Source organism: Pyxicephalus adspersus, chromosome 11 (assembly GCF_032062135.1).
Source record: "Pyxicephalus adspersus chromosome 11, UCB_Pads_2.0, whole genome shotgun sequence".
Classification (NCBI taxonomy): Eukaryota; Metazoa; Chordata; class Amphibia; order Anura; family Pyxicephalidae; genus Pyxicephalus; species Pyxicephalus adspersus.
In genome coordinates, this window is record NC_092868.1 from 15,699,281 (window position 1) to 15,712,856 (window position 13,576).

Here is a 13,576-nt window from a genome sequence, read left to right on the forward strand (position 1 = left end):
TGATTGCCACCAGTTTTCACTATCCAAATTGAAAAGTCAGTTACTCACAAAATTTCTCGGAATTAGAAAATAAAAAACACAAACATAACACACAACAGTTTTTTAATTAGTGGAACATTTACATCATAATACCAAGTGCAGTTTCTTTTCTATGGTGCTAAGAGCTGTCCTTGTGGTGGAGGAACCTGTCTTACCTGTCCTCCCCCATTCCAGTAGTCCACCTTATAAAAAGAAGTGACAGCATTTCAGACCCACATTCCTCCAGGTTTTACAGTCACTGGACATTTCTGGGTTGGTGACAGTAATGACAGCACAGCCACAGTGACCAACAGTGGAAGCAACAGAAGAAGTGGTTACTACCTCAACTTGAATCCATCTCAGGGGCTGACACCATGGGTGTCCTCCAAATTCTGGTTCTTGCAGCTGTTTGTCTACTCAACACAGCATCGGCACAACAAAAAGGTAAATATAATTCCATATTGTCAATAATTAGTTTGATTCTGGATCAAGTTTAATTAAATGGTTCATTGTCTTTAATTGAATGTATAATAGGGGATTAACCCATAATATTTACAAAGTTATAAAATATATAAATTAATATCGAGTTTTTGATCCAGTCAGGTTGAAGTGGAATTCTTATTACCAGAAAAAAAAAAATTACCCAGAGTATTTACCAGAACATCTCAATGAATATTTCTTAATTCAAGAGAGATAGTTTACCGCAAAAAAAATAGTGTGAGAAAATCATTCTGAGAAATTCAAAGAACTGCCTGTGCTTACAAATACCTATCTGATATGAATTTCATATTAATACTGATATTCTGTCAGTATTGAAAGTCTAAATCTAAGTTTTGTTTGTAACACAAACAGACTATATATAACACAAAAGCCCATTTCAAAACCTAACCTGTAGTAACACTGTTATATTCCTCTGAGCCATGGAAATATATGTGATCTATGGAATAGGGTAATTTTCTATTAAAATACATATTACATACATACTACTAACAGGGTATTACAAAGAGCAATGCTTCAAACAAGAATGACAAGTGCAGTTTATACTGAAATGCTTGTCAATGATCATACAATCGATCAATGATCAATACCAATAAAAGGCTAATAAAATGTAAGAAATGTAAATGTACATAATTAAAGGATAATCTGAACAAAAAAAAAATCATCATTGGGCTTTGGACAAATTAATTTATTATTGGTAATAATTTAATATGAATGCATTTATCATTGTTTGTTCCAGGCATTCACAAGCTTATCATTCTTTTTTAAATCACAGTTTATACTTGCCCTACTATATACAGTTTTTAAATTATGTGTCAGATATTATAATAACACTTTAATAGTACTTACACAGCTGTCTGTCTCGGTAGTCAGGGAATTAAACTAAAAAGATCTTAAATTAACTAGTCTTAGGAGAATGAAGATCAGTGTATGGGTAGGGTGACCAGATCTGCAACTTTGAGAAAACATTCTGGTGCAAAGTTTGAGAAGACTGAACTCTATATACAGATATTATATTTTTATGGCACACCATAAAATGCCTTGTGGTGTGTTAGTCTGTTAACTTGTTCTACAAACAATAAACTGCAGAGATTGTCTTTCTACAGAAATCAGGCGTCACTGAGCATCCAGTTTAGTCTCATATTGTCTCTCATTCGTAGCATGTCAGTTTGTGTTTACTTTAAGTTACACACTTGCTGAGCCCGTATAGAGGCATCACATGAAAAAAGATATTTCTTCCTGTTGGATTCTAATTACAGAACTTTTGCACTATAATGAATTAATTTTTGTGAGTAAATCTACAATTTAGCACTACAAATGTAGCAGCCATACTTTTTAGATTGAGTTGAAATTTTTTTCAGGGTTCTATCTGTTAACCTATTGAGGGAGATTTTCAGTTCCTGCCTCAGTGACACCCATCCAAGAACACAGGGGGTACAGTTGTAAAGGGGAAAGGAAGACATGGCTGCAATAAAAAAGTGACTCTTCTGACCCTTTGCCACTCTATTTAAAATGTATGATTCCTTTTGTGATCACATAGAGGAGATTCACTCCCTGAAAGAGGTTGTTTGTTTTTTTTATTATTAACATTTTTATTGTTTTTATTATTTTCATATACGACCAACATATAATATACATACGCCATAAAACAAAATTCTCTCCTGCTTTATGCAAACTCAAATATAAGAAGTTGGCTAGAGTTAAGCCCTAATAGATTAGTTAGATGTTCATGGAAAAAGTTTACAATTTGGAGAGTGCAGCAATTGGAGAACAACAGACTAACTATATGACTTCAATGTCTGATGAATGCACCGTAAAATGTAGGCTGCTGTTACTTTTTATTCCATTATTTATTTAATTTGATTGTTTCTATAACATTTACTTATTAAATCAAAAATTGAACTAATTTTTTTTTTTTTGTGCCAATATGACCATGGCATGGTAGCAGATTCCTGAACTTGCTAATTGGAGTTGAAGAATGCAAAGCATGACTGTTGTCTTATAGTTGGTGTTAAGGGTACAGCTATATTCCATGGCCAACAGCCTGGTTGGATTCCAAACATGTCTTCCTCCTTTCTCTTTTTGTCATGAGATGAGGTAGGGGGAATAATGCAAACAATGTATTACTGGGTTGAACCATGACATTAAGCTTGTAAAGCATGTTGCAGCATTGCCAGCATATTTTGGAAAAGGAGCAGGGGCTTGCTAGGTTTTGCATTCATGCTTCTGGTAGGTTGGAGAGAGTGTACAGGGCCTCCTCGGTATGAAAAAAAGGATATGCCATTTTGAAGTGGGGGAAAAGTTAGTACAACTGTAGTTGTAGGAACTAGCCATCAGAGGGCTAGAAAACACTACCTGCTACACTTTCACAAGTGTAAAATTGCTTAACCAGATTAATTTAATTGTGTATTTAATGCAAATTTGAAATTTTATCATATTATATAATATTAAACAGTTATTAACGTAAGTGCTAAATGTTACATGTAATTTTCAGTATCTACTACAATATCAAGTAAAAAGATTTGCAGTTTAAACTTTCCAATTGCTGACCCCTAATTCTAAATATGCTAGCATCTTGGCTGTTATTTTGATATTTTGGCTTTAATTGTTTGATTTTCTAACCTATAACTAGTATGTAAATCAGGGTAATTCTCTGACTTTCTTGATCTGCATACTTGATCCAAGTCTACAACTCATAATACACTAATGCCAGTACAGCATCAGTACAGCAGCTAGGCAACTAGCAGTTATAGAAAGTGGTCAGATGGCTTCTTATAAATTCCTCTGTATTATTAAACCTATTAGTTCCTGCAAAAAGACTTTCATGTTCTCGTAAAATGTGTTTCCTGGGTATCACCATAGACCTCCAAACAGCTTTTAACAAAAGAATTCTTTAATTCATGACTTTTACCTGTTAAATACATTTTTATTGCACAGACCTAAATAACTTTCCTCTGATTCGGTGAGTAAACTTGACAGGTCTAATCACACCCTGACGCTAACAATGGCCACTCAGGCTGAATAGCAACAACAGGTGCTTTCAGATAACAAAAACCTGTACAGTTATAGACCGGTTCTCTGTTGTTACAATGGCTTTAAATTCCTTCACTGGAATTCCTGCTATCTCTCTCTTATTCCTTCTACACTGTTTCCTGAAACCAGAACTATTCATACCTAGAATGACCAATTGGAAAGCCATTACCCAATAGGCTGCTTTTTCAGTTTTTAATGATGAATGCTTACAGCATCTGCCTGTTTTTTGTTTGTTTCAACATTGAGAATATTTCCTTGTATTATATTTTCTTTATATTAGTTGTATAGCATATACATATTTATTAAAGAGTGATGTGAGAGAGCTACCTGCTTTTTTTAAATGTGCAACACAAAGATGGTACACATTTGTGCTCTGAGTGTATGGCACTGGAAAGGTGCCACACAAAGGTGTGTGCACTGTAGTAATGTTTAGCACTAACACTTTACCACCTATTTACTTATCCTATCATGGTGAATGGGCCCTTAAAAAAAAATCCACAGAAGCCATTACCTACACACGCCACTTAAAATGCTTTCCTTGGCTTTAGACTGTGGAGAACATGATTGCTGAGTAGCTGATTAGTATAAAGATCTTGATAGAAGCATACACGAGTGCAGACGTGAGCATTGATGTTTTCATTCTGTGTCCATACCACCAACCATATCTGATACATCAGACAATGACTATTTGATGTCTACTGATTCTTTCAGATTAGAAAAGCAGTCATGTAGGGATTTTGGTTCTTAGTTATATTTGTCAAATTAATACTATATGAAGGTTTTTTTTTATCTTTTTTTATCAAACTTTTACAACTGTTGATTTTATATAACTATCCTAGACACATCTTTGTAAATATTCTGTACAGTGCCTAACTTGTGGTGCAAAAAAGTAGTAACAAGAATCCCCTATATTAAAAGTTAAAAATATAGTATTGCTGAAATTACATTATACTTACATTTTTCCATTACCGGTACTAGACCTTTATTTAAGTGCAGCTATTATCAGTAAAAAGTAATCATTTGTTTCCTGGTTTGCTTAAGAGTGATGGAATGCCACCTATTTTCTCTAAGAAAACCAAAAAAAATCATTTATGTCTATATAGATGAGGAATTTGTTCAGAAGGAACTTGTTCAATAACATAGAGGCATAGAAAAGTTGTGGCAGAAAAAGATCAAGTGGTCTACTGCATTTCTACCTTTTTAAACATTTTGTTTCTACATAATAATATGATAATGTGTATAGCTATATATTACCTGTTAGTATAAACCTAGGGCACAAAATACAACCATCACTGCTAACATAAAAAGTAGTAATCAATACAAATACTAATACAATTACATGAATCAAAACATCCACAGTGAGTTTTTTCAAAAAGTAAAAAAAAACATGGGCTTGGTCTTTATTTTTTTTAATTTTTTTACAGTTTAAAGTCTTTTATATTTTGAGTGGGTTATGCTAGTGATGGGTCACATGCACATTATTTTTAGTGCATGTTTGTAGGCCACCATGGAACCATGGCCACCGTGTCCTCATGTTAAATCTTCAATATTAAACTGCATATGTTTTGGGCAACAATTTGTTACAAAATTTACATTAGTGCCATCAATTAGTGATGGTTAGCAGTAACTGTCAGTCAGTAATTGTCTGTATTAACCCTAGCTAGTCCTAGAAGCCAAAGCTTACTCAACCTTAACTAGCCCTAGGAATATATGCCTAACTTCTAAATGAATGTCAGAGAACTCTCGTTCATTTAGAGTTGGGTAACCACTGACAGCTAGGGCCCTAAATGAATTACGCCTTACTGTGGTACTCACCAAATCTGCTGGAAAACTATTTAAAAGCTTGATTACTCTTTCAATAAAGTGATACTTTCTAAAGTTAGCCTTGATATTATTCACACCTTTTTTTTATTTGGAGCAGGAGTGTTTAGCTGTCACCTTACTACAGGTTATAAAATACCTCTGCTTTCCTAACAAAACAACTTCAAGTGTTTGCTATGTTGCTATGAACAAGAAACTTGTATACTTTCACATAAAACAACAGGGAGTTTTCACTATAAAGAACTGGGTAAAGGGTGGGGTATTCCTGTCAGCAATGAGTCTTAGGTAAATATCACTATTTACATCCCATGTGAAGGACCTAAATCAAGATTTTTTGTATTGTCTGCCCTGTTTTCATCACAGTTCCATCTCTCTTAAAAGCTTAGAGTACCTTTGACATTATTCAATAAATTACACTAAAAGTGATCCGGCAAATATATAAAGGGTGGAACTGTACCAGTATGTTTGTTATTGAAAAGTACAAAGACATGTTAAAAAAGTGCATATTCCTTAAAGGGAAATGTCAGCAGTTTCTAATTCAATTTTAGTCTTCGCTAAAATGCTTCCATAAGATGTCAGATTTACTGCTTTAATAATAGGCCCTATTACTATTACACAGTACTTAAATAGCGCCAACATATAACTCAGCGCTTTACAAAGTCCACAGTCATGTCACTATTTGTCCCTAAGATTTCCTAACTAAAAAAAGGAAAAGCAAAAATGAAGACATAAATATACATACAAAACACTACACTTTTTGTTCAATTAGATTTTTTGGGGTTTACAAATGTTGAGTTGAGTTTATACAGTTCACTGTTTGCTAGTGGTAAGTGATAAGCATAAAATATTTTTAGGCAATAATCCATTTTAACTTAATGTGGAACATAAGTTCTACTTTAAAAATCTGTGGTCAGGCAGGCAAAGGAACAAACAAACAAACAAAAACAATATCCTCAAATGTTGTGAATTGAATTCTATGCCTTTTACCTCCTTGCATTAAAAATAAATAAATGTAAATAAATAAAAAAAACCTTATACATATGTGGGGAGTTAGCAAAATCATATATATATATATATATATATATATATATATATATATATTAAAAATGTGGGGAGTTAGCAAAATCATATATATATATATATATATATATATATATATAAATATAAATATTAAAAATAAAAACCATAAACAGTATAGCCTAATGTTTAATGTTAAATTCCTCTACAAAAAAATAAATAAATTGAAAAATAACAAAAACATTAGGGGTCTCTTTATCAAACAGTAAATCTAACATTAGCTGTAAACTTTCAGGTCCATGTGCTTCAATTACAGTAATTGTATCTCCACCAGTGAATGTTTCAGTGATTGTCAGATTCACTACTTTAAATATCGACCACTAAAAATTAAATATGAACAGAGGGTAGAGCAGCTCCAAACATGTACAGGGAGTCTTGTAGGTATAAGGATCCAAAAGCATGTGGTGCAGTGGTCACTTATATGTATTAGTATTATTATTATTATTACTACACAGTATATATATAGTGCTGACATTTTACGCAGAGCTTTACAAAGTTCAAAATCATGTCACTAGCTGTCCCTCAAAGGAGCTCAAAATCTAATGTTCCTACCTCAGTCATCTGTTAATGTCTTTATGTATGTTAATGTGTACATTATGTATGTTAATCTTTAATGCAGTCTTAGGTCAATTTTTGGGGGAAGCCAATTAACTTAACAAATGTCTAAAGACCTTTACATTACTAATTATGAATGATTTATTGATTATGTCGATTTTTTAGTGAAGGCCAGCTGTAGTGCCTAAAATTTTCCATGTTTTTAAATAGAGCTTAAAGAGGAACTAAACCCAAAAATAACCCAAAACGAAAAAAAAAAATACATTTACCTTCAATCCTGCAGAGCAGTCTATCTGTCTGGAGGTGTTGAGGTACGCTTTAATGACAGTCAGTTTTCATATTCTGATATCTTTACATTTAGTTTTCTTCCTGTGTGAACCAGTTTAAAGGATTTAAGCAATGATCCAGCCATAGTTCTTTATAATCAACATACAGAGAGTACTTTTCTCATGCTAATAAATTTATTAACATATTTCATTTTATTTGTAACAGCCAAATGTTTTTTCAACGGGGAGGTGATCAACCATGGAGAAACAGTGACTAACGACTGCCAGATCTGGTAAGTATCTAGATCCATTAACCATGAATCTTTCTTTTAGGACTAAAATCATTAGGCAACATTTTCCGACACAGATCTGTAAGAATGACATTCTTTCCAGTGGCCAACAATATAGGAGGCATTCCTCTCACTGACCACCCACTAGTATAATGTAAGCTGAGGATATAGTAATTGTAGCAGGGGGGTCCCCAAGACCTGAAATTATTTAATGGATACTGACATGATAAAAATGTAAAGAACACTGTTTTGGAAGGTATCTGGCTTTAGTGTATATTTTCTTTTTTGTAGTACCCCTAAATAGCCACAAGATGGTGCTTAGGCACAATATCCTAAAAAGAAGGCACAACCAGACAGGTTGTTGCAAATTGGTTAAAAAAGAGTCAACAATACTTTAATTAAACCAGTGCCAATCACAGTGGAGCTTTCTTTAATCATTTTACTGCAAGAGCATTTTTTTCCTTCATTGCACTATAAAACACTTTGCAGATCAACAGTTAAAAATGAATTTTAGATACTACCCCTAACATATTAATAATAATTGCCTCTAACCTCAGCATGTGTGGTTTCACAGATCTTTAGGTGAACCTAGCAAAGGGGCGTAGTTTTAATTTTTGGTGTTTATGAGTTTATAAAAATCCCCTGAACTTTTCCAAACAGATTCAATAAAACACTGCATTAGTGGTGTGTGTGTGTGTGTGTGAGAGTTGGGGGGGGGGGGGGGGTGATCGAGTGCTACTATAATTGGTCTTAAAGGTGATCAGGTGATCAAATGATGTTGCAGCAACTGAAATCACTGTTCTGTCTTGTAGCCCTAAGTGGGGTGAACAAGTAAAAACTAGCTCTCAGCTCTCAGCATAGTGGACCTGGAGTTTATTTGTCAGATCTGCAGAGCCATTACAAGTCATGATATATAACAGTGTTCTCCCCAGCCCCTTATAGCTGGGTGCACCCCCCATCTCATTTCAATAACCACCCAGCTGTTTTTGGGTGGTTACTGAAAAGTTAGGTCACAATACCGGGGCCACCACCTACAGCATAAATCTCCACCTACAGTTGTTCCTTACCTTAACAAAGACCCTTTAAACCTGTAGATCAGGATTCATTACTATTAATAAGTTAGATTTAAATAAAAAACAGGTAACAATTAAGGAGGGTTTGAGAGATTTGGTGTCAAATGAGATACTAACCTCCCAAAATAAATGTGGTGTTGCTCAGCATTCCTGAACTTTTGCAACTGCGGCAAAGATTACTTGGTGCTTATCCAGGTTGGTTAAAAGGAGTTGTGGGTTACCCCGTGTCACTATTTATTGACCCATAAACCTGTTTGACCATAAATGTTTTATGACTTTTGCCTTGGAGGCTGGGGATTGTCAATGATAATGAAACTAAAACACTTGTGCATCCTACTAAATACAGGTATTATACACAAAATTACAACAAACAATCATGTTATTTTATTTTTAGTGATGCTTTATATTTTTAATTGTATTTCATTTTTTAATATTTTTGTATTTTCCATTTTCAGTGAATGTGACAATGGTGTAATTAAAGACTGCGTTGTCAAGGCTAACTGCATCTGTAAGTTGTTGTTTAGGATCAGAGTTGTTTAGAGGTGGTAAAATGAGAATGGGTAACAATTTAAATCTCTACATTTATGGTGTTATAATAATGCAAGCAAAACAAGAAGTGTGTCTATTGTCTGAACAGAATTGTTTTGAAACTAAAACAAGGCAGGAGGCCCCAGAATTTCACATTTGAGCCTCAAAACTCAAAAAGCAACCTTAACCACCCATGGCATGGTTTTGATGTCAGGCAGCTCACATTGAAAGTTGAATTCCCTAGGCTCAACATATAGATATAGGCACTCAAAAACACTATGTGAAAAAGTAGAAAATGCAAAAAAAAAAAAAAAAAATGGCTGTATTTGTTGCTACCAGATAAAGTGAACTATTGAACAAACTGGTTTGGCACTCCTTTTTAAACCTGTTTGTTAGTGTAATAGCAGTTTACAGTCATTGAGGCTATTCCAGGCTTTGCACTGGTAACTGATAACAATCTCTGTGGGCTGCTGGAGATGAGTTCTAACAACAAAGCCTTTAGTATTCTTAGTTTTGTAATCCTAACAACACCTTTATTACTTGACAGTTTTTGTGTTTATGAGATCAGCATTGAAATCTGGAAAGAGAGAGGGCAGCCTTGGGCCTGTCACTTAGTCAAATAAATCCAGATACCACAAATGCCAAAAATGGATGCATTACTTTTAAAATGTACACAGACTTCCCACTGACATTGAGTTGTAATACACATAAAAAAAGACCTCTAACTCCCCCCCCTCCACCACCACCACCACCCATCCACCCAAAAAAAATATCAATATTAACCAGGATTTCAATTACTACTACTGTGCTTAAAGTTTTGCCATAGTCTGATCTGATCGATCTGTTACTTGTGAAAGGACCAGCCTGGGAAGAATCTGAAGACTGGCGAATTATTACATGTTCAGATTTTCATCATAGTGGCAGAATAGTGTCAACCCTATGTTCTACAATTTTTTGGTTTGATAAATAATATATTATTAAATTCAACTTAGTACACTTCGTCTGTTGCTAACATTTTTTTTCTTTACATATCAGCCAAGAAATCGAATCCTGAAATCCAAAATCACGCTATTTTTAAAGATGACCCCGATGTCATTGAAAGCAGTGAGGGAAACATCCTAAAACGTGGAGTCCGATCTTTAAACCTAGGAGGCAATCTACAGAAAATGCTTGATGTAAAATCAAAGGACTCAGGTATGTTTTAACTACTATTTTACTATTTTCCTTGTCTAGCAATGAGATGTCAATATAAAAAAAGCACACAGCTTAAAGGTCTATAAATGAATGTCAGTCACATACATGGCTGACATTTGTAAACCAAGTAGGTAGTACTACCAATGTTAAACGTCATTATTTGCCGCTGTTAAATATTTACTGAAAAATATCTGTTGGTAAGTACTTTACCAAATATAAACCTAATGTTATCCTTTAACAGTAGCTTTAATTTTGGTTACGCCAGCTCCCAACTTCATCATCTAAGTCCCATATATATTGCCCACATCAGACCTCAGATCAGCAAGCAAGCACCAACCAGACAGCCTCTGCATTAGAAACTTTTTAGAAAGGTATATATCTGCAGTTTGCTGTGGCTTAGCGGCTCAGTCAGTTAGTAGAAAAAGTCACATGAGCTAGCATAGGCTACTTATTTTAAAATTTAGTTGCTACCCAGTCTGACCTTAGGTCTGTAGAGAGCACTTTAAATAGGATGAATAGTAAATTTAAAACTATAGTTATTTTTACTGTATGGACCTTCAATTTGATAGAGGTTACCTTCTAAGAGAGAAAGCTAAAGTGTAGCTACATTTTATTTTTAGTTGCAATGCAATCCAAGTGATGATACTTTTTTACAATTTACAGGTAACAAAGGTGGTGCCAGCATTGATATTAAAACTCCAGTAGTTAGTGGAGGTGCTGAAATAAAGACCCCTGGGATTGGAGGAAGTGCTGAAGTGAAGAGTACCATACTTGGAGTTGGGAAAGGTAAATCGAAGTAATTGCAAAGTGAAACTCATTGGAGATGGGGGGCACATTTTAAGCACTTATTATCCAGGCAGCTGTCCCAAACACCACTAAATCATAAATAGCTGATGTTTCTGAAGAATGACAGATTTGTACAATTTACAGGTGGCAATGGTGGTGCCAATGTTGAAGTAAAGACTCCAGTAATTAGTGGAGGTGCTAAAATAAAAAGGAAATGCTGAAGTTAAGGCTTCCATAGATTTTGATAAGCTAAACTTAGTCCTTAGTTCTTGGTTAACTTAGTCTTTCATTTTTCAAAATGTAAAATTTTTATTAAAAGTTTTAGAGAAAATTCTACAACAATGACACATGCATGAGATAAAAACATAAGGTCATACATGAAAGAGAGGGTTGCACAGAAATTATGGAAGTAAAGATTTGGGGCACGCAAGGCTAGATTTGTCCTTGCAGAGTAGCCCATTCTGTAGTAAATTTCATAGGTGCCAGCAAGGAGGATTCCGCTATATGGTGAGGTGAACTCTACAACATAGAGTTGGGATGCACTGGTGCTATCCAAAGTTTCTCATTCTCCATCCACCTATTATAGGCTCTCAGGGTAACACAAAAAGCCAGCTGACAGAGGTAAGAGGCGAGAAAGTACTTAAGTAGATCCAGTGCACCCAAGCTTCTTATGGACTTTACAAAACATAGGCCTAGGAAGGTGATGTTGCTTGTATCCCCAATTAAAATTCATTTACACCGCCTGCATCTGACAAAGCACAGACCAAGGAATATTCACTGGTAACATTTCAAACAGGTATAATAGTTTGGGTAAAATGGACATTTTAATGAAGGCAATACACCCAAACCCAGATATAGGTGAAGGGACCGCCGTTTGTGTAAGAGTGCCCTAATTTCCTGAAACAGTGAAAGATAATCAGCTTTATAAAATGTTTGATACATAGGGGTTAAAAGAGCTCCAAGATATTTATTACCATTCTGCTTCCAACAATATAGAAAATTATCCTAAAACCGCTGTAGCAGGACTGCATCTAGAATTATCGGGTTGTCCTCAGTTTACGCAGTGTTAGTTTTATACCCTAATAGGACACCAAATTCTAGGATTTTTTGAAGAGGGGGTAATGTTACCAGTGAATTCCTCCAATTTATTAGGAGGATCAATAATATCAATCATTCTCAGTGTATTTTCCCCAGCCTGTCAGCTTAGTCTTTCAAAAGCACAGCAACATTCTTATTTTAAGTTTAACATTATAAACCTACTCAGAAACCTAAGGGGTCCCATATTTGGAATTGGCTAAGGTAATTGGAAGAAATGTGCAAGTTGACTATTTAGAGATGGTAGGGGCTATATTTGTCAGTCTCATTATCTAGCAGCATGTCCAATACATCAATACCCCTAAAAGAGATGTTTCTAAAGAATTTTATATTTATACCATATACAGGTAACAAAGGTGGTGCCAGCATTGAAGTAAAGACTCCAGTAATTAGCGGTGGTGTTGAAGTAAAGATCCCTGAGTTTGGAGGAAGCGGAAAAGGTAAGGAGAAGTAAATGCCAGGTCTAGATTTTGATAAGCTAAACTTAGTTCCTTAGTCTTTGGTCTTCTTGGTCTTTTAAAAGCATAGGAACATTCTTATTTTAAATGTAATAATTTAAACCTACTCACAAACCTACTTCCAACAATAATCCAATAATAATGCGTATACATGCTCTGATTATCACCCAAGGTTAAATTGTATGTCAAACATGAGGATTGCTCTCAAATGTTTGGCAGGGCTATACTACCAAATAGGCTTACTATGCAACACACCAGGATTTTCTTTCCATGTCCTCTGTTTGTAGATTTACTAATTACTTCTATGCATGTCCCATGATTGTGACTTCATGTAGGGTCCCATTTAAAGAGCCCATTGAAAAGTCATTATGTTAATGGTTTTCTATAAATTAATACTTATTGTATTCCGAAAGTGTAACTGTGGGTAAACTAGAAAATAACATATATTATACAGTTTGCATTAGCTTCATTACTGCAGGTTTGTTTAACTTTTTTCCAATTTTTCCATTTTCCGACATAGGCCAAGGTGTCCAAAAAAAGCAGTTACAGAGCTGAGAAAAATGACTACTAAACCAATTACTAAAACGTGTTAGCTGGAGTTAGGCTTTAATTTATTTACTTGCTCAAAGACTAAAGCTACAAGTCCCTCTAAGAATACCCTGCCACAGGTGACAAATCTGCTTCACAATTTCACTGCAAAAGAAACAGCATTGTCAACCAGTTAGGGAAATACAAATATAAAAGATCTCTAGGCAGGGTAAATAAGGGGACTAGATTCGGTTGATGCAAAGTGTTGAGCTTCACCTAAAAAAATTGAGCATAAATGGTGCAAAATTCAACAACAACTATACAATGGTACTTGCACATGTTTTCTGAATTCTGAA

The 13,576-nt window shown here is 34.6% G+C and overlaps 1 protein-coding gene across 1 annotated transcript in view; it reads left to right on the top strand.

Moving 5' to 3' along the window:
- Positions 1–392: 392 nt before the first annotated feature.
- The window catches only part of LOC140341248 (uncharacterized), a 40,468-nt gene continuing 27,284 nt past the window's right edge, over positions 393–13,576 (top strand). Inside the window, exons 1-6 of the mRNA XM_072426814.1 lie at positions 393–462; positions 7,495–7,561; positions 9,087–9,139; positions 10,195–10,353; positions 11,017–11,139; positions 12,582–12,674. Coding sequence (XP_072282915.1) covers positions 393–462; positions 7,495–7,561; positions 9,087–9,139; positions 10,195–10,353; positions 11,017–11,139; positions 12,582–12,674 — 565 coding nt within the window. The remainder of the gene's footprint in view (positions 463–7,494; positions 7,562–9,086; positions 9,140–10,194; positions 10,354–11,016; positions 11,140–12,581; positions 12,675–13,576) is intronic.